The sequence below is a fragment of the Theropithecus gelada genome, chromosome 10, assembly GCF_003255815.1.
Source record: "Theropithecus gelada isolate Dixy chromosome 10, Tgel_1.0, whole genome shotgun sequence".
NCBI lineage: Eukaryota > Metazoa > Chordata > Mammalia > Primates > Cercopithecidae > Theropithecus > Theropithecus gelada.
In genome coordinates, this window is record NC_037678.1 from 74,165,348 (window position 1) to 74,185,217 (window position 19,870).

At 49.5% G+C, this 19,870-nt stretch overlaps 2 protein-coding genes across 3 annotated transcripts in view; both read left to right on the forward strand.

Moving 5' to 3' along the window:
- Positions 1-18,282, forward strand: part of VPS16 (VPS16, CORVET/HOPS core subunit) — a 26,270-nt gene extending 7,988 nt beyond the window's left edge. The window contains exons 2-24 of one of the 2 annotated variants that reach the window (XM_025400746.1): positions 10,976-11,064; positions 11,311-11,408; positions 11,496-11,624; positions 11,705-11,849; positions 12,004-12,119; positions 12,226-12,348; positions 12,481-12,536; positions 12,873-12,962; positions 13,063-13,157; positions 13,312-13,388; positions 13,842-13,973; positions 14,069-14,196; positions 14,327-14,362; positions 14,558-14,666; positions 15,212-15,346; positions 15,442-15,550; positions 15,628-15,725; positions 15,810-15,917; positions 16,232-16,309; positions 16,402-16,571; positions 16,653-16,749; positions 17,466-17,569; positions 17,684-17,986. In XM_025400746.1, coding sequence (XP_025256531.1) covers positions 10,976-11,064; positions 11,311-11,408; positions 11,496-11,624; positions 11,705-11,849; positions 12,004-12,119; positions 12,226-12,348; positions 12,481-12,536; positions 12,873-12,962; positions 13,063-13,157; positions 13,312-13,388; positions 13,842-13,973; positions 14,069-14,196; positions 14,327-14,362; positions 14,558-14,666; positions 15,212-15,346; positions 15,442-15,550; positions 15,628-15,725; positions 15,810-15,917; positions 16,232-16,309; positions 16,402-16,571; positions 16,653-16,749; positions 17,466-17,569; positions 17,684-17,828 — 2,467 coding nt within the window. In that variant the 3' untranslated portion in view covers positions 17,829-17,986. Of the gene's footprint in view, positions 1-10,975; positions 11,065-11,310; positions 11,409-11,495; positions 11,625-11,704; positions 11,850-12,003; positions 12,120-12,225; positions 12,349-12,480; positions 12,537-12,872; positions 12,963-13,062; positions 13,158-13,311; positions 13,389-13,841; positions 13,974-14,068; positions 14,197-14,326; positions 14,363-14,557; positions 14,667-15,211; positions 15,347-15,441; positions 15,551-15,627; positions 15,726-15,809; positions 15,918-16,231; positions 16,310-16,401; positions 16,572-16,652; positions 16,750-17,465; positions 17,570-17,683 lie in introns of both variants that reach the window. The other variant, XM_025400748.1, reaches the window with a different exon arrangement.
- The window catches only part of PTPRA (protein tyrosine phosphatase, receptor type A), a 174,476-nt gene continuing 170,052 nt past the window's right edge, over positions 15,447-19,870 (forward strand). Inside the window, exons 1-5 of the mRNA XM_025400744.1 lie at positions 15,447-15,550; positions 15,628-15,725; positions 15,810-15,917; positions 16,232-16,309; positions 16,402-16,571. The gene's annotated coding sequence lies outside the window, so the exon portion shown is untranslated. The remainder of the gene's footprint in view (positions 15,551-15,627; positions 15,726-15,809; positions 15,918-16,231; positions 16,310-16,401; positions 16,572-19,870) is intronic.

Sequence of the window (19,870 nt, forward strand, 5' to 3'; positions counted from 1 at the left end):
GAAGGAAAAGCTAGTCTCCTTGTAGACAGGAAGGCTTCCCTCTGGTAAGGGAAGCTCAGAATGACCTGGGAGTCCAAAATTGTCAGTTTCATGTGGATCTAACCAGATATCCCTCTTCCAAGTTTTAGGATCTCATTGTTTCCTATCAGTACCCTAATTTTCACATGAGAAATGGTGTGTTGGGGTGAATTCAACTGTTATAATTCAACAACTCACACAAATTTGTGTTTGATTTTCAGCAATAGCAGCTACGTAGATACAAGAAATAAGATTCTTTTTTTTTTTTTTTTGAGACAGAGTTTTGCTCTTGTTGCCCAGGCTAGAGTGCAGTGGCACGATTTTGGCTCATTGCAACCTCCACCTCCTGGGTTCAAGCATTCTCTTGTGTCAGCCTACTGAGTAGCTGGGATTACAGGCACCCGCCACCGTGCCCAGCTAATTTTGTATTTTTAGTAGAGACGGGGTTTCGCCATGTTGGTCGGGCTGGTCTTGAACTCCTAACCTCAGGTGATCTGCCCGCCTCTGCCTCCCAAAATGCTGGGATTACAGATGTGAGCTACTGCACCCGGCTGAAATAAGATTTTTTTGGCGGGGCTGTTAGAGAAGCCTTCTGCTTCTCGGAACATGACTCAAGCTAATGTTAACAGACCTGAGATCACTCTCTTTGTAAATGTTCAAGTGCACTCAAAATAATCCATCCCATGCCACCATCTATAAAGGCACCATTACTGCCACACTGGCAAATATAGAAGTCACTCCCACAGCACATGTTTCAGTTACTGTTTCACCACAGTAAACTGCAGGCTTGATGAATTGTGATGCAGGTGCATACAATGGGTTACAGCATCAGTTTTCCATTGACAAAGAGCTCAGCACCAAGCCAGTTCCCAAATCCTATCTTTAAGGGGTCTATCTTCTGGGACTATTCCCGCTCTACCATATCTGTGCCAGTCTGGGTCCAGTCAGAAGACTTGATGTGTGAAGTTTAATACAAAGAATTATTGGCCTGATGCGGTGGCTCACTCCTGTAATCCCAACACTTTGGGATACCAATGCTGGCGGGTCAGCTGAGGTCATGAGACCAGCCTGGCCAACATGGTGAAACCCCATCTCTACTAAAAATACAAAAAATTAGCCAGGTGTGGTGGCGGGAGCCTGTAATCCCAGCTACTTGGGAGGATGAGGCAGGAAAATTCCTTGAACCTTGGAGGCAGAGGTTGCAGTGACCCCCGATCACGCCACTGCACTCCAGCCTGGGCAACAAGAGCAAAACTCTGTCTCAAAAAAAACAAAACAAAAAGGCTGGGTGCAGTGGCTCATGCCTGTAATCCCAGCACTTTGGGAGGCTGAGGCGAGCGGATCATGAGGTCGAGAAATTGAGACCATCCTGGCCAACATGGTGAGACTCCATCTCTACTAAAAATATGAAAATTATCTAGGTGTGGTGGTGCACACCTGTAGTCCCAGCTACTTGGGAGGCTGAGGCAGGAGAATCGCTTGAACCTGGGAGGCAGAGGTTTCAGTGAGCCGAGATTGTGCCACTGCACTCTAGCCTGGCGACAGAGCGAGACGCCATCTCCGAAGAAAAGAAAAATAAATTATTTAACTGTGATAAAGGAGTATATGATATGGCTGTACATGGTGGCTCATGCCTGTAATCCCAATACTTTGGGAGGCTGTGGCAGGCAGATCACACAAGTCTAGGAGTTTGAGACCAGCCTGGGCAACATGGTGAAACTCCATCTCTACAAAAAAAAAAAAAAAAAAAAAAAATTAGCTGGGCATGGTGGTGCACACCTATAGTCCCAGCTACTCAGGAGGCTGAGGTGGGAGAGTCACCTGAGCCCTGGGAGGTCATGGCTACAGCGAGCTGATCACACCACTGCTCTGTAGCCAGGGGATAGAGTAAGACTGTCTCAAAAAAAAAAAAAAAAAGAAAGAAAAAACGTATGAGATATAAGAAAATTTTATGATAGCCTAGGGCCAAGGAAGAGTACCCAAGGAATGACAAACTTGGAAGAGGGAGCCTGTCTTCAGGCTAGGGTTCAGACCTCACTGGAAAAATACAGTTGTAGCCCACTGGATGGCAGAGAAGTTGGTTTGCCCAGGTTAGAGCTGGTCTATAATATCAGACAAGCAAGAAGCCACCCTCTGGGGCCACAAGGGATATGAAGACGTAGGCAAGCTGCAACTCTTAGCCTGGAGTGTTGGGTGTACAGTGTGAATGGGAGTGCTGGTTCAGGCAGGAGGCCTGCAACACACAGTGTCAATATGGCAAGCCAGGCCAGGCGCAGTGGCTCATGCCTGTAATCCCAGTACTTTGGAAGGCAGAGGCGGGCAGATCACCTGAGGTTGGGGGTTCAAGATCAGCCTGACCAACATGGAGAAACCCCGTCTCTACTAAAAATACCAGTTTGAGACCAGCCTGTCCAAAGTGGTGAAACCCCATCTCTACTAAAACTACAAAATTAGCTGGGCATGGTGGCGCATGCCTGTAATCCCAGCTACTTGGGAGGCTGAGGCAGGAGAATTGCTTGAACCCAGGAGGCAGAGGTTGCAGTGAGCTGGTATTGCACCATTGCACTCCAGCCTGGGGGACAAGAGCGAAACTCCATCTCACAAAACAAAACAAAACAGGCCAGGCTTGGTGGCTCACGCCTGTAATCCCAGCCCTTTGGGAAGCTGAGGCGGGCAGATCACAAGGTCAGGAAATCGAGACCATCCTGGCTAACACGGTGAAACCTCGTCTCTACTAAAAATACAAAAAAAATTAGCCGGGCGTGGTGGCAGGTGCCTGTAGTCCCAGCTGCTCAGGAGGCTGAGGCAGGAGAATGACGTGAACCCGGGAGGTGGAGCTTGCAGGAGCCCAGATCGCGCCAGTGCACCCCAGCCTGGGCGACAGAGTGAGAATCCATCTAAAAATATGTGTGTGTGTGTGTGTGTGTATATGGCAAGCCACGGCCAGTGGCTGGGCATCCAGGTGTGCAGAGGATGTTGGTCGAAACACTAGTGTACAGGCAGGATGCAACCAGTGGCCAGACATCTCTGTATAGAGAGAAAGTGGGGACCTGGTGTGGGCAGGAAGCCTGGAGTGCAGCGTCTGTCGAGAGAGCTTGAGAAGGTGATCTGGAAAGGGCTGCATTGTTGCTGAGGGACCATGCTTTGCGGATGCGTGGCTGGGGCAGAGCAGTACTAGATGTTCTCACACCCTGACTGCTGGCTGACGGCCACCACTGGAAGCACGGGAGGGCCCCTTCCTAGTGCAGTGTCCTTCCAGCGCCCTCTGCTGAGAAAGCTTAACATGCTCACTATAAAATAGGAGAAATGCTTAAAGGAATGCTGACCATTACCACAGAACATGTGTTACAGGGTGAATTTGGGGGTGAGAATGCGTTGATAACTGGCATGCTAGATTTGTATGAGTATCTATTTTCCTATCAGATGTTTTTTCACCCAATGGTTTTAGTTATAGAATGTCAAAAGAAATGCACATGGGTTGTAAATTCGAATAATGCCAAAGTATATACAGACATACTTTGGAGATATTACAGGTTTAGTTCCAGACCACAACAATAAAATGAATATTGCAAAATATGTCACATGAATTTTTTTGGTTTCCCAGTCCATATGAAGTTTTATGTTTACAGTATGCATCTAAACAAATGTACATAACTTAAAAATACTTTATTGCTAAAATATGCTAGTGATAATCAGAGTCTTAAGCAATGTGTTGTATTTTTGCTGGTGGAGGGTCTTGCCTCAATGGTGATGGCTACTAACTAATCTGAGTTGTGGTTGCTGAAGGTTAGGGTGGCTATCATAATTTCTTAAAACAACAATGAAGTTGCCACATCAGTGGGCTCTTCCTTTCATGAAAGATTTCTCAGTAGCATGCAATGCTGTCTGATAGCATTTTATCCACAGTAGAACTTTCAAAATTGGAGTTAATCCTTTCAAACCATGCCACTGCTTTATTAACTAAGTATGTGTAATACTTTGAATCCTTTGTTGTCATTTCAACAATGTTCTCAGTAGTAGATACCATCTCGAGAAACCACTTTCAGCTGGGCATGGTAGCTCATACCTATAGTCCTAGCACTTTGGGAGGCCAAGGTGGGCAGAGCACTTGAGGCCAGGAGTTCAAAACCAGCCTGGCCAAAATGGTGAAACCCTGTCTCTACTAAAAATACAAAAATTAGCTGGGTGTGGTGGTGGGTGCCTGTCATCCCAGCAACAGGAGGCCTAGGCAGGAGAATTGCTTGAACCTGGGAGACAGAGGTTGCAGTGAGCCAAGATCATGCCACTGCACTCCAGCCTGGGTGACAGAGCAAGACTCTGTCTCAAAACAAACAAACAAACAACAACAACAACAAACTTTCTTTGCTCATCCATAAGAAGCAAATCCTTATTTGTTCAAGTGCTGAGATTGAAGCATTTCAGTCACATCTTCAGGCTCCACTTCTAATTCTGATTCTCTTGCTATTTCCACCACATCTGCAGAGACTTCTTCTACTGAAGTCTTGAACCCCTCAAAGTCATCCGTGAGGATTGGAATGAACTTCTTCCAAACTCCTGTTAATGTTGATATTTTGACGTCCTCTCATGAATCATAAGTGTTGGTTTTTTTTTTTTTTAGACGAAGTCTCATTCTGTCGCCCAGGCTGGAGTGCAGTAGCATGATCTCGGCTCACCACCTCCTGGGTTCAAGTGATTCTCCTGAGTAGTTGGGATTACAGGCACCCGCCACCACACCTGGCTAATTTATATATTTTTAGTAGAGACAAGATTTCACCGTGTTGACCAGGCTGGTCTTGAACTCCTGACCTCAGGCGATCTGCCTGCCTCAGCCTCCCAAAATGCTAGGATTACAGGCATGAGCCACCATGCCCAGCCATGAATCATAAGTGTTCTTAATGGCATCTAGAATGGTGACTCCTTTCCAGCTGAGATTGTACCGCTGAAAACCTTTCCAGGCTTTCAATTTACTTTGTTCAGATCCATCAGAGGAATTACTAGCTGTGGCAGCTATAGCCTTATAAAATGTGTTTTTAGGCCGAGCACGGTGGTGCACACCTGTAATCCCAGCACTTTGGGGGGCCAAGGTATAAAAATCACTTGAGGCCAGGATTTCAAGACCAGCCTGTCAACAGAGTGAGTCCCCGTCTCTACACACACACACACACACAAGTTTTTAGCCAGGTGCACTAGCATGTGCCAGTAGTCCCAGCTCCTCAGGAGTCCCAGATCCTGAGGCTGGAGGATCACTTGAGCCCAGGAGTTTGAGGCTTCAAGGCTACAGTGAGCCATGATCACATCACTGCACTCCATCATGGGCAACAGAGCAAGACAATGTCTTTCTTTAAAAAAAAAAAAAAAAAAAAGAGAGAAAGAAAAAAAATGTATTTCTTATATAAGACTTGAAAATTGAGGCCGGGCGTGGTGGCTCACATCTGTAATCCCAACACTTTGGGAGGCTGAGGTGAGTGAATCACTTGAGGTCAGGAGTTCGAGACCAGCCTGGCCAACACGGTGAAACCCTGTCTCTGCTAAAAAAAAAAAGAAAAATTAGCCGGGTGTAGTGGCGCATGCCTGTAGTTCCAGCTACTCAGGAGGCTGAGGCAGGATAATTGCTTGAACCTGGGAGGTGGAGGTTGTCTTGAGCTGAGATTGCGCCACTGCACTCCAGCCTGGGCAACAGAGTGAGACTCCATTTCAAAAAAAAAAAAAAAAAAAGGAAAAGAAAATTGAAATCACTCTTTCCTTGATCCATGAGCTGCACAATGGATGTTGTGTTAGAAGGCATAAAGACAACATTAATCTCCTTGTACATCTCCATCAGAGTTTTTGGGGGACCAGATATGTTGTCAATGAGCAGTAATTTTTTTTTTTTTTTTTTTTTTTGAGACAGAGTCTTGCTCTGTCACCCAGGCTGGAGTGCAGTGGTGCAGTCTCGGCTCACCGCAACCTCCGCCTCCCGGGTTCAAGCAACTCCTCTGCCTCAGCCTCCTGAGCAGCTGGGACCACAGGTGCGTGCCACCATGCCCGGCTAATTTTTGTATTTTTAGTAGAGACGGAGTTTCACCATATTGGCCAGGTTGGTCTCAACTCCTGACCTTGTGATCTGCCTGCCTTGGCCTCCCAAAGTGCTGGGATTACAGGTGTGAGCCACCATGCCTGGCCAATGAGCAGCAATGTTTTTAAAGGAATCTTTTTTTTTGAGCAGTGGGTCTCAACAGTGGGCTTAAAACGTTTAGTAAACCATGCTGTAAACAATGTGCTGTCATCTAGGCTTTGTTATCCCATTTCTAGAGCACAGGTAGAGTAGATTTAGCATAATTCTTAAGGGTTCTAGGATTTCCAGAATGGTAAAATGAGCATTGGTCTCAACTTAAAGTCATTAGCTGCATTAGGCCCCAACAAGAGAGTCAGCCTTGTCCTCATACGCTTTGAAGCCAGGTGTTGGCTTCTTTCTAGCGATGAAAGATCTAGATGGCATCTTCTTCCGATATAACACTGTTTTATCTACACTGAAAATCTGTTGTTTAGCCAGCCACCTTTGTCAATGATCTTTACTAGATCTTCTGGATAACTTGCTGCAGCTTCTATGTCAGTACTTGCTGCTTTACCTTATGCTTTTATATTATAGAGATGGTTTCTTCCCTTAAACCTCATGAACAAACCTCTACTAGTTTCAAACTTCTGCAGCTTCCTCATCTCTCTCAGCCTTTATAGAATTTAAGAGTTAGGGCTTTGCTCTGGATTAGGCTTTGACTTAAGAGAATGTTGTGATCTTATACATAGTTCACTAAAACTTTCTCCTTACCAGTAATAAGGCTACTTTACTTTCTTTATCATTCCTGTGTTCATTGGAGTATCACTTTTAATTTCCTTCAAGAACTTTTGCTTTATATTCACAACGTGGCTAAATGGCATATGAGGCTGGCTTTTGGCCTGTCTTGGCTTTCCACATGCCTTCCTTACTAAGGTTAGTCATTTCTAGCTTTTGATTTAAAGTGAGAGATTTGCCACTCTTCTTTCACTTGAACAGTTAGAGGGATTTTAATTGGCCTAATTTCCACACTGTGTGTCTCAGAGAATAGGAAGGCCTGGAGAGAGAGAGAGACGATGGGGAACAGCTCATTGGTGGAGCAGTCAGAACACGTACAACATTTATCCATTAAGCTCACCATCATGTATGGGCATTGTTTGTGGCACCCCAAAACAATTATAGTAGTAACATCACTGATTGCAGATCACCTTATCAGATATAATAATAATGAAAAAGTTTAGAATATTGCGAGAATTACCAAATTGTGGCACAGAGACATGAAGTGAGCACATGCTGTTGGAAAAATGACACTGATAGATTTGCTTGACTCAGTGTTGCCACAAACCTTCAATTTGTAAAAATGCAGTAACTGCAAAGTGCAATAAAGCAAAGCGCAATAAAACAAAATGATGTATGCTTGTAGTATAAAAATGGAGAGCTCTGCAGGTGTCTACCCCATCTGCCACCCTCCCCAAAGGTAATCACTGTCTCTGGTTTAGTATGGAAGTCTCTTGAGCATTTATCTATATATTAACACAGAAGTAAAATAATTAAATAGCATTTATTGTGGTCCTTCCTATATGGCCCATTGTCTCATTTCGGGTATCAGTTTGCACCAATTTGAAATGCCACCTTTATTATTTGCTCAGTTCTGAGATCTTTTCCTAGACTCCATCCTCTTCCATTTATCTATTTGCACATTCCTGTGCCAAAAATAATAGTTTTAATTAATTTTATATAGTGTGTGATATCTGGTATACATCTGTTCTCATATTTTCAAAATGTTCTTAAATATTTTGTGGTATTTCCTCTTTCAGATGACCTTTTCCCCCCATATGAACTTTTTTTTTCTTTTTTCTTTTTTTGAGATGGAGTCTCCCTCAGTCGCCCAAACTGGAGTGCAGTGGCACAATCTTGGCTCACTGCAACCCCCGCCTCCCAGGTTCAAGCGATTCTCATGCCTCAGCCTCCTGACTAGCTGGGATTACAGGCATGCGTCACCATGCCTGGCTAATTTTGTATTTTTAGTAGAGAGAGGGTTTTACCATGTTGGCCACGCTGGTCTCGAACTCCTGACCTCAGGTGATCTTCCCACCTCGGCCTCCGAAAGTGCTGAGATTATAGGCGTGAGCCACTGCCCTATATGAACTTCAGAATCAGTTTGTGCATTACGCCTCCACTGGCCAGATAATTGGCAGAAGGTGTTTATTGGAATTCCTGTACATTTATAGATTATTTTGGATATTGCTGCATGTCTTTTATATCCTCGGAAAATATTTGATTTTGTAAAATTTTTCGTTAGATTTATTATTTGATATCTTACAGTTTTATTGCCATAATTATTAGGATCTCTTAAAAGTTGTTTAGTTGTTTTTCTTTCTTTTTTTTTTTTTTGAGACGGAGTCTTGCTCTGTCGCCCAGACTGGGGTGCAGTGGCACAGTCTCGGCTCACTGCAAGCTCTGCCTCCCGGGGTTCACGCCATTCTCCTGCCTCAACCTCCTGAGTAGCTGGGACTACAGGCGCCTGCCACCTCGCCCGGCTAAGTTTTAAAAAATATTTTTAGTAGAGATGGGGTTTCACCGTCTTAGCCAGGATGGTCTCGATCTCCTGACCTCATGATCTGCCTGCTTTGGCCTCCCAAAGTGCTGGGATTGCAGGCATGAGCCACAGCGCCTGGCCCTTTCTTTTTTTTTTTTTTTTTTTTTTTGAGATGGAGTCACCCTGTCACCCAGGCAGCTGGAGCGCAGTGGCGCAATCTCGGCTCACTGCAACCTCTGCCTCCTGGGTTCAAGTGATTCTCCTGCCTTAGCCTTCTGAGTAGCTGGGATTACAGGTACCCACGACCACGCCCAGCTAATTTTTGCATTTTTATTTTTATTTTATTTATTTGTTTATTTATTTGTTGAGATGGAGTTTTGCTCTTGCTGCCCAGGCTGGAGTGCAGTGGCATGATCCTGGCTCACTGCAGCCTCTGCCTCCTGGGCTCAAGCAATTCTCCTGCCTCAGCCTCCTGAGTAGCTGGGATTACAGGTGCCCGCCAGCATGCCTAGCTAATTTTTGTATTTTTAGTAAAGACACGGTTTCACCATGTTGGTTAGGCTGGTCTCATACTCCTGACTTCAAGTGATCTGCCCACCTCACCTCGAAAAGTTGTATTTCCAATCGATTCTTGTTATGGTATGAAAATTTCTGGGTATAAAAAATATATTGATTTTTGTTGATCACCCTACGCCCTCTGTGAGAGTTTCATATTCATTGCTCCCTAGACTGCTTTGGGTTTTTTGTTTTTTGTTTTTTGCTTTTTTTTTTCTTTTTTGAGACAGGGTCTCACTTTGTCACCCAGGCTGGAGTGCAGTGATGCTATCTTGGCTCACTGAAGCCTCAACCTCCTGTGTTCAAACGATCCTCCTGCCTCAGCCCCCCAAGTAGCTGGCATGCTACTTGTAACTACAGGCATGCACCATCACATGCAGCTAATTTTTGTATTTTTTGTAAAGACAGGGTTTCTCCTTGTTGCCCAGGCTGGTCTCAGTCCACTGAGCTCAAGCAATCTGCCTGCTTTGGCCCCCTAAAGTGCTCAGATTACAGGCATTAGCCACCGCACCCCTTACTTTGGATTTTCTAAGTAGACAATCACATTATTTGCAAATAGGAACAACTCTGCTCCTTCGTCAAAATACAAACATCTCTTTATTTTTTCTTAAATTATGTTGCCTAGAACCACAACAAGGATGTCAAATAGTAGGTAATGGTGGGCATATTCCTGATCATTAATGAGAAGGTCCCTGAAATGATGCTGGCTAAAATGCCCTTCTTAAACACTGTCTTCTCTTGGCACCCTGGAATAGTGCCCACTCCTTCTTTGTCCCTTTTGCTACCCCTTTTCCCGTTCTTGAGGTATGATGACGTGCCTCAAGCTCCCTACTCTGACTTCCCGTACAGCCACACTCAGTGATCCACGAGCATTTCACATTGCAGTCGTCTCATGCCTCGTTGTGATTTGTGATTTGGTTGCCTCCCATAAGCCAAGCATTGGCAGATTAACATCCCCAATCCAGGACTCCTCCCAGCACCATCTCACTGAAAAGCTCCTCTTGGATTTCTTTCAGGCACTGCTAACTCAGTACCTCTAAAACTAAGTTCATTGTCAATAAGCATAGAGCTGAATCCCTGGGTATAAAGCCCACACCCTGATTCATTAAGAACCAGAAATAGGCTAGGCACTGCATCTCACGTCTGTAATACCAGCACTTTGGAGGCCAGGGTAGGAGGATTCCTTGAGCCCAGGAGTTTGAGACCAGCTTGGGCAACATGGGGAGAATCCATCTCTACAAAAAATACAAAAATTAGCCAGGTGTGGTAGTGCACCCTGGAGTTCCAGCTACTCAGGAGGCTGAGATGGGAGGATCACTTGAGCCTGGGAGGTCGAAGCTGCAAAGAGCCGTGATTGTGACACTGCACCTCAGCCTGAGCAACACAGCAAGACCCTCTCTCAAAAAAGAACTAGAAATAGAAGAAAGGCTTTCTTCTCTGAGAGACCCTTTCTGAGAGTCTCATTTCCTGCTAAAGCTGGCCTGAGCCAGCCACTTCACCTTAGTTCTATCTCAGTTTGTGCCTTGGATGTTGGCCACACAGCCTGCCTGGCTCAAGAGCTCCTGCCATCCTTGGACACTTGCCCCAAGAACCACATCCTTCCCTGCCAACACCCTCTGCTCCCTCGCCTGCTGTCCCTAAGCATGCATGTGGTCAGTTTACCCAACTTTCTGGTCATCACCCTCCTCCCTGCCTCTGGGGGTAGGGGGTGGAGACTTCCTCTACGGCCTTGTGGAAGACAAATGGAGGCTTTAGGAATTCCTCTGGGGTTCACTCCATCCATCCGGATGCAGGGTAATGAGGCTAATTTCTGCTCATCTCTGTGTGGGCAGGAAATATGAGCTGTACAGCATGGACTGGGACCTGAAGGAGGAACTCAGAGATTGCCTGGTAGCTGCTGCACCCTATGGGGGCCCCATTGGTATGTTGCCCCTCCACCACCTCCTGTTCTGGGACCCTGGGATGAACTCAAGGTCATTGACTCCTGGGTCCTTGCTGTCAGGTTGTTCTTGTTGCCATCCCCTACTCACCCTGCTGAGATGCTTTTACTTCTGGTTTTTATAGGCCTGCTTCACATGGGGTGGGCCTGGGGAGCCAGGACGTGAGGCCTACTTCACATGGGGTGGGCCTGGGGAGCTAGGACAGAAGGTCTCTTCTCAAACTGCAGCACTGCTGAGGAACCCCTGGCGGAAGGAGAAAGCTGCCAGTGTGAGGCCAGTGCTCGATATATACTCTGCTTCCGGCATGCCCCTGGCCAGCCTGCTGGTGAGCACTTCTGATGGTCCCTGGGGCTCGGGGCTGGACAGGGTTTCCTCATCTGAGGACAGCCTCAGGAACCTCTCTCCCCTGCAGTGGAAGAGTGGACCCGTGGTGTCCCTGGGCTGGTCAGCTGAGGAGGAGCTGCTCTGTGTGCAGGAAGATGGTGCTGTACTGGTTTACGGGCTTCATGGTGACTTCCGGAGACACTTCAGCATGGGCAATGTAGGGGTCACAGAGGGCTGGGGAAGCGGGGTAGAGTTTATGACCCTGTGACTCCCTTAACCCATGGCCCCTCTCCTCAGGAAGTGCTCCAGAACCGGGTTCTGGATGCCCGGATCTTTCACACTGAGTTTGGTTCTGGAGTGGCCATCCTCACAGGGGCCCACCGCTTCACCCTCAGTGCCAATGTGGGTGACCTCAAACTCCGCCGGATGCCAGAGGTGCCAGGTAAGCCCTGACACCGCTGAGATAGCCAAGCAGTACCCACAGATGTGCCTCTAGCCTGTGAGACCCATAAAAGCAGAAGCTGTGGCTGAAGACCCATAGAAGCAGCAACTATGGGCCTTGGTCATCCTAACACTGTCCTTTTCCCTGGACATAGGTCTGCAAAGTGCACCCTCCTGCTGGACTGCGCTGTGCCAGGACCGAGTGGCACACATTCTTCTGGCTGTGGGGCCCGATCTTTATCTCTTGGACCATGCAGCCTGCTCCGCAGTGGTGAGGGCCCTGAGTGGGAATGAAGTGGAGGGGCTGGGTTAGGCAATAGGAAGGCTCTGAAAAGTCAGTATATATCTATCCCACCCCTACCCTGGTTCTGCCTCAGACGCCCCCTGGCCTGGCCCCAGGAGTAAGCAGCTTCCTACAGATGGCTGTCTCCTTCACCTACCGACACCTGGCACTCTTCACAGACACAGGCTACATCTGGATGGGAACAGCATCACTCAAGGTGTGATCCTGGGGCAACACAGGGGTACTGTGCTTTGTCCAGGGTACAAGATCTTTTGGAGATGCGGGTGGGCTTTTCGACTAGAATGGTGACTGCTGGGACAGGGCCATGACATTGCCCACACCATTTCAGGAGAAGCTATGTGAGTTCAACTGCAACATCCGGGCACCTCCAAAGCAGATGGTCTGGTGAGGATGGGGGTGTTGTTGCTGGGGGTGCGGGTGAGACATAGCTTGCTTCCTGGGACAATCAGTTCTCCTTGATTGGTCATGTCTACTGGCCAAGCCTAGTGGAGCTTGGATCTTACCTTCTCTGCCAGTGCACACTTGAAGGAAACCATTGTCCTCTGTGGGCCACAGCTGCCTCGAGCTGAGGGCGCAGGGAAAAGAGGGAAGTGGAGAAGTTGGTGTACAGTCAGGGATGCAAGTGTATACAGGCTGTCCCGAGACAAAGGGTTGTGAGCAGCCATGTGGGAGACATGGCCGTGGGACGGTGTCTAGCTGGTGTGTGTATGCTGCTCACAGGTGCAGCCGTCCTCGTAGCAAGGAGAGGGCCGTGGTGGTGGCCTGGGAGAGGCGGCTGATGGTGGTGGGCGATGCACCCGAGAGCATCCAGTATCCTTGGAGGGCTGCCTGTGTGCGGAGGGTGGGGAGGGAAGGGTTCACCTGCCCCATCCCATCTGTAGGTGATCTTAGGAGCCTTAACCAAGCTCAGGTTTGTGCTGGACGAGGACTCCTACCTGGTGCCTGAGCTTGATGGGGTCCGCATCTTCTCCCGCAGCACCCACGAGTTCCTGCATGAGGTTCCAGGTGAGGCCTTCACAAGGGCACCACATAACCCAAGGCGGGGACTCCTCAGCACCCCAGCTGCCCTGGGCCAGTGCCGCAGAGCAAGAATAGGGTGTTGAGGCAGAGCTGAGGGTTTCTCTGCCTTTCTCCCTCACTCACCAACTCCCTTCCCCAGCGGCCAGCGAGGAGATCTTCAAAATTGCCTCAATGGCCCCTGGGGCGCTGCTCCTGGAGGCTCAGAAGGAGTATGAGGTAAAGCCCTAGGCTTCTCTCCCAGTCCCAGGAGGGTTCCTCCTGCCCCTGCCCCTACGTGGGCATGTGTGAGCATAGCCAGGTGCCACCTGTCAAGAGAGGGGTCCAGGCAGGACCCTGGTCTGGGCTGGGGAGGGCTGGCTCAGGTAGATTGAAGAGACACTGTGTCCTCCATGTGATGTGATAGGGACGGGCAGGACATCCCCACTATCCCCACCCAGTCTGGGTTACTATTGGGAGGCGTTCTCAAGGCCCCCCAAAGGCAGTTGTGGGCTGATACGGGATGATGTCTGTGGGCACCTCAGGTGGACTGAGTGGGTTGAGGGAGTTGGGGCTCCAGCCTGTGCAGCCCCTCCAAACCAGCGTATTTGAACCACAACCCAGAATGGTTAGGGGCCAGATGTAGGAGTTTTCTCTGTCATGATGCCCTGGCTCTGGACTCCTCCCCACCAGAAAGAGAGCCAGAAGGCGGACGAGTACCTGCGGGAGATCCAGGAGCTGGGCCAGCTGACCCAGGCTGTGCAGCAGTGCATTGAGGCCGCAGGACATGAGCACCAGCCAGACATGCAGAAGAGTCTGCTCAGGGTTGGCCTGGATGGCCGGGCTGGAGAGGGCGGGGCTGGGAGGGGTGGGATGGGTAGCAGGGAAGCTCTCTCCTATTGCCCTCTGGCTCTTCTCAGGCTGCCTCCTTCGGAAAGTGTTTCCTGGACAGATTTCCACCCGACAGCTTCGTGCACATGTGTCAGGACCTGCGTGTGCTCAATGCTGTTCGGGACTATCACATTGGGATCCCGCTCACCTATAGCCAGTATCCCTGTGCATGCCAGAAGGTTACCTACAGCCAGGGGTGGCAGGGGAAGGGGCTGGAGATGCAGTCTGCAGGTACTTGGCAAGCAGGGCTTATTCTCCAGCTGGATCCTTAACCGAGGAAAATAAAGATACAAGCAGCTCACCATCCAGGTGCTACTGGACAGGTAGGGTAAGCCCAAGGGTGCAGTGAGGGAGCTGTCAAGGGGGTGGGCATTATAGTCTTGGGTGGGGTCTTATGTTTACTGCTCCTGACCTATCTCTCTAGGATGTGGGAGGCCTGATGTGCAGGCTGAGGCCACTCTGCTCCCTCTTTTTCCTCCACCTCATTCCTTGTATCCTTTACCCACTGGGTCTACCAGGCTTGTGTTGCGGAGACTTTACCCCCTGGCCATCCAGATATGCGAGTACTTGCGCCTTCCTGAAGTACAGGGCGTCAGCAGGATCCTGGCCCACTGGGCCTGCTACAAGGCAAGGATGTGGGATGGGGTCCAAGGTCATTTAGGGGATTCCAGGCCCTGGTGAGGTGGAGGAAATAGAAAGTGTAGAACTGGGCCGGGCGCAGTGGCTCATGCCTGTAATCCCAACACTTTGGGAGGCCAAGGCGGGCAAATCATCTGAGGTCAGGCGTTCGTGACGAGCTTGGCCAAAATGGTGAAACAAAAAATACAAAAATTACAAAATCTCTACTAAAAATATAAAAATTAGCCAGACGTCGTGGCGCATGCCTGTAATCCCAGCTACCTGGGAGGCTGAGGCAGGAGAATCACTTTCACCTGGGAGGTGGAGGTTGCAGTGAGCTGAGATTGCACTGCTGCACTCCAGCCTGGGCGACAGAGTAAGACTCTGTCTCAAAAAAGAAAGAGAGAGAGAGATACAGAGAGAGAGAAAGAAGGAAGGGAGGGAGGGAGGGAGAAAGGGAGGAAGGGAACTGAAGGGCTGGGTCCTAAGGGCTTGCAGGAGTGGAGAGTGAGGAATAGCATCCAGATGTTTGTGACACTCCACATCCCTTGCAGGTTCAACAGAAGGATGTCTCAGATGAGGATGTGGCTCGAGCCATTAACCAGAAGCTGGGGGACACGCCTGGTGTCTCTTACTCCGACATTGCCGCACGAGCCTATGGCTGTGGCCGCACAGAGCTGGCCATCAAGGTGTGGGTGCCCAGCCCTCCACAGACACTCTGATGTGGTTGTTCAGGGCCCCCACGCCAGCTCTTTCACTTTGTGCCTTCCTTCTCACCTCACAGCTGCTGGAGTATGAGCCACGCTCAGGGGAGCAGGTACCCCTTCTCCTAAAGATGAAGAGGAGCAAACTGGCACTAAGCAAGGCCATTGAGAGCGGGGACACTGATCTGGGTGAGGGCAAGGCTGGGGGGTCCCTGGGCTGAGTGGGAGCCTGGCTGGAGTTCCCACCCCACCTTATTCTCCTGCAGTGTTCACGGTGTTGCTGCACCTGAAGAATGAGCTAAACCGAGGAGATTTTTTCATGACCCTTCGAAATCAGCCCATGGCCCTGAGTTTGTACCGACAGGTGTGTGTAGTGGGCAGGGTTGCGGTGGAGTCTTCTGAGCACTTGAGTTGGCCTTGCTGACTGATTGCCTGCCTGTGGCCCCAGTTCTGTAAGCATCAGGAGCTAGAGACGCTGAAGGACCTTTACAATCAGGATGACAATCACCAGGAATTGGGCAGCTTCCACATCCGAGCCAGCTATGCTGCAGAAGAGGTCTGAGGTCCATGGGGCATGTGGGGCCTGTGGGGTGGGGCTGTTGGTCTGGTTCCTTCAGGAATCTAGGCCTTCGTGTTGGGTGCACACCGCATCTGGTCCTCACTGTGAGGGAGAGTCTGACGTGAGGCCAGGATGGGGGTTAGTGTCAGAGGAGCTAGCCATCCCTCTAGGACATCAGAGTGGTGCACCTAGCAGGGAAGGCTGACCCTGGCGACCCTGGGCTCAGGGATCGGGAAGAAGACTGTAGCCTGGGTGAGGAGGGCTGGGGTCTTGCATGCTGTGAGTTCAGGCCTTCTTTCTTGTCTTTGTAGCGTATTGAGGGGCGAGTAGCAGCTCTGCAAACAGCCGCCGATGCCTTCTACAAGGCCAAGAATGAGTTTGCAGCCAAGGTTTGGCCCATCTTGTTCTAAAAGCCTTCTCCTCACCTGGTCTTCCCTCCTGGTCCCTCATCCCCATCATGCCTCATTATCCGGGTCCCCAGGCTACAGAGGATCAAATGCGACTCCTACGGCTGCAGCGGCGCCTGGAAGACGAGCTGGGGGGCCAGTTCCTAGACCTGTCTCTACATGACACGGTTACCACCCTCATTCTTGGCGGTCACAACAAGCGTGCAGAGCAGCTGGCACGTGACTTCCGCATCCCTGACAAGAGGTAGGTGAGGGCCCAGGCTGCATGTGGGTCCCAAGACCACCTGCCTCTCCTGGAACACCTCCAAGCCCAGCTTTCCTGCAGGCTCTGGTGGTTGAAGCTGACTGCCCTGGCAGATTTGGAAGACTGGGAAGAGCTAGAGAAGTTTTCCAAGAGCAAGAAATCACCCATTGGCTACCTGGTGAGGCAGGGTCCTCTCTCCAGCCAACTTCCAGTGAGGGTAGTCTTCGGGGGAGAGGGCTAGGCAGGGAGACAGGTAGGATGGCCCATTCATGCTCCTGTTCAGCTGCCCGCATAGTTAGCGAGTGCTTCCTGTATACACATTCGTGGGCAGGCACCATCCGCTGTGTTGGGTGTATAGGAGGATGGGTCCAAGTTTGCCTGCAGATGTTACAGGGAGGGAGAATGAGCTGCTTTCCCCAGGGAGGGCCACAGGGGGTGCCATGTGCTGGAGGGAAAGTCCTGTTTGAGGAGGGTGGAGGGGGGACAGGGAGGGTGCATATGAGAGGCAGTGGAGATACCGAGGGCTGTTTTCTGTGGTGGCTAGTTCAGAGGTGTAGAGGGGAGGTTTGAGAATGTTAATCACAGGAGAACACAGGAAATGTGAGGGCTGGTGGCAGGAACACCCGTTGCAAGGGGTAACGGTGGGTGGCAGAGCAGAAGTGTGGAAATAATTGTCTCAAGGCTCTGACAGAGCTTTGGTTTAGGTGGTTTCTGCCCTAAGAATGTTGAGATCACAACTGTCTGTGCGTGGGGACTGGGAGATTATATGTACTGATGGGCGTATACATATAAAATATATATGGACCATGTATCCATTGGGCCTCTGCTCATAAGAGAGAGGACAGGAGGGCTGTGCATTACCTTCTCCCTCCACCTGCTTCCTCTCCTCCTAAGCCTTTTGTGGAGATCTGCATGAAACAACACAACAAATACGAAGCCAAGAAGTATGCTTCCCGTGTGGGTCCCGAGCAGAAGGTCAAGGCTTTGCTTCTTGTTGGGTGCGTCAGCTGAGGGCTTGTGGGTGCTGGGTGGCTGAGCTGTGGGCTGGTGAGAGGCAGGGTTTGTGCCCTTGAGCGGCCCTGACACCACCTCCTCTCTTGCTCAAACCACAGCGATGTGGCTCAGGCTGCAGATGTGGCCATCGAACACCGGAATGAGGCTGAGCTGAGCCTCGTATTATCCCACTGCACGGGAGCCACAGATGGGGCCACAGCTGACAAGATTCAACGGGCCAGGGCACAAGCCCAGAAGAAGTGAGGAGTCCATCCTGTACATCTCGAGCAAGGGGTTCCTCCCCTAGCACCTGGGCTTGGCAGAAGGGCCATAGTTCATCCAGCTCCTCCCCTAGAGCAATGCTGAGGAGGTGGGGCGTGGTAGCAGGGCTCTCTGGTTTTAAATAAAGTTGGAACACTTTAGAGTGCTTGTCTTATACAGTCCAGCCTAAGCAAAGACAAGCTCAAGACAGGATCCTCCAGGCACCACAGCAAAACTCCATGTGTTCCATTGTATTGGGACTGGAGGTGGGGGCTTCTCCAGCCATACTTGGAAGAAACCTGTCCTCTCCATAGTTAACAAGGAAAGCTTTCACTAGCTCCCAGGCCCTAGGAGGATTATAGGGAGAGATGGCACAAAACTTAAGCACTAGTTCACCAAGAACACACTGTAAAGCATTCTGTGTGTGTGCGTGTAAACACACAAGAACCATGCTAAACACTTTTACCGTTTGTACTTCATTTATTCCTCATGACAGCCCTGTGAGGTAACATCACCCCACTTTACAGAAAGGAGATTGAGGATGAGGGAGCTTGATAATAGCAAATATGTGGCAAAACAGAGATTTGAAACCCAGGGCCAAATGCAAGCTGCAACTGGAATCGGGCCCTCTATGAGAAGGGAGCCTGAGGCAAGGCCCCAGTTTGCACTGCAGTGGCAATTGGAGGACTAATGAGAGGTGTGTGGCCTGCGGGCCATAGGGGTCAGGGGGTGGTGGCCTTTGGAACTCTTGCCCACTGAACTATGGTGAGCAATTTCAAGTTGTCTCTGGGCCAAATAGAAAAGGAGGATGGAAGATTTCAATTCTGCCCAAAAAAGAAGAACACTAGACCCACAATCTGTAGGAGCACCAACGGGGTCCTCTGCTCTCCCTATCTAGCCTTCCATCTGGACTCCAGTGCACCTTGGCTTCATGCCCAGGGCCCCACCCAACACTGAGGGCATTGCCTTTTCCTTTGTTGCCCCCACTTTATCTACAAGGAGGAAACCACAGCCAGAGGGAGCGTAGGCCTCACTGGAGCTTCAGGCCTCTCCCTCTTCAACACCCCCAGGGCCAACCATGCTTTTAGAAAGAGAGAGAGAGACTCAGGGCCTGAGAAGGTATTTCTTTTTTTCCTTTTCCGACCTGACTTGTAAATGAAAGTTGGTGAAAGTCCTTCAAGGAGATATAAGTCAAATGTTAAATAACTATCATGTTCACCATTTATTATGTGGGTCAAGAATCTGGACAGGTTATAACAGGGATGGTTTGTGTCTGTTTCATAGTGTCTGAGGCATCAACTGGAAGACTAAAAGGTTGACAGCTAGGGGCTGAAATCATGTGAAAGCTGGCTAACTCACATGCCTGGTGAGTGACGCTGGGCCTTGACTGGGACCTTAGCTGGGGTGGTCTGCCAGAACACCTGCAACATGGTGGCTGGGTCCCAAGGGCAAGCATCTCAAGAGGGAGCCAGGTAGAATCTGGACTGCCTTTCTAACCTAGGTTTGGAAGTTACATGGTGTCACATCTGCTAGAGTGTCTGTCACAGCAGTAATACAGGCCCACCCCACCAATTTCAAGGGGAAATAGACTCCACCTCTTTTTTTTTTTTTTTTTTTTTTTTTGCGGGGGGGTGGTAGAGATGGGGTCTCGGGGGTCTCCTTATGACGCCCAGGCTGGTTTTAAACTCCTGAGCTCAAGCAGTCCTCCCTCCTCAGCCTCTCAAAAGTGCTGGGATTACAGCATGAGCCTCTGAACCTGGCCTGGACTGTACCTCCTGACAAGAGAGTAGCAAGGTTCTGGAAATACTGTGACTAGTTTTTGGAATCACAATCTGGCACAGCTCATCAGCTTTCCATTTTGGAATCAGCAAACAAGAGGAAAGGAAATAATCCCCAATACTAGGCTCATCATTCTGGGTTTTTTTTTTTTTTTTTTTTTGTCTCCAGTCTTGGCCCCACAATTCTTCACTGCCCTGGTAGCTCTTTGATGCCTTTAAAAAATGTTTTCCCAGCTTTTCAAGTTCTCAGTGAAAAAGGATTGCTAC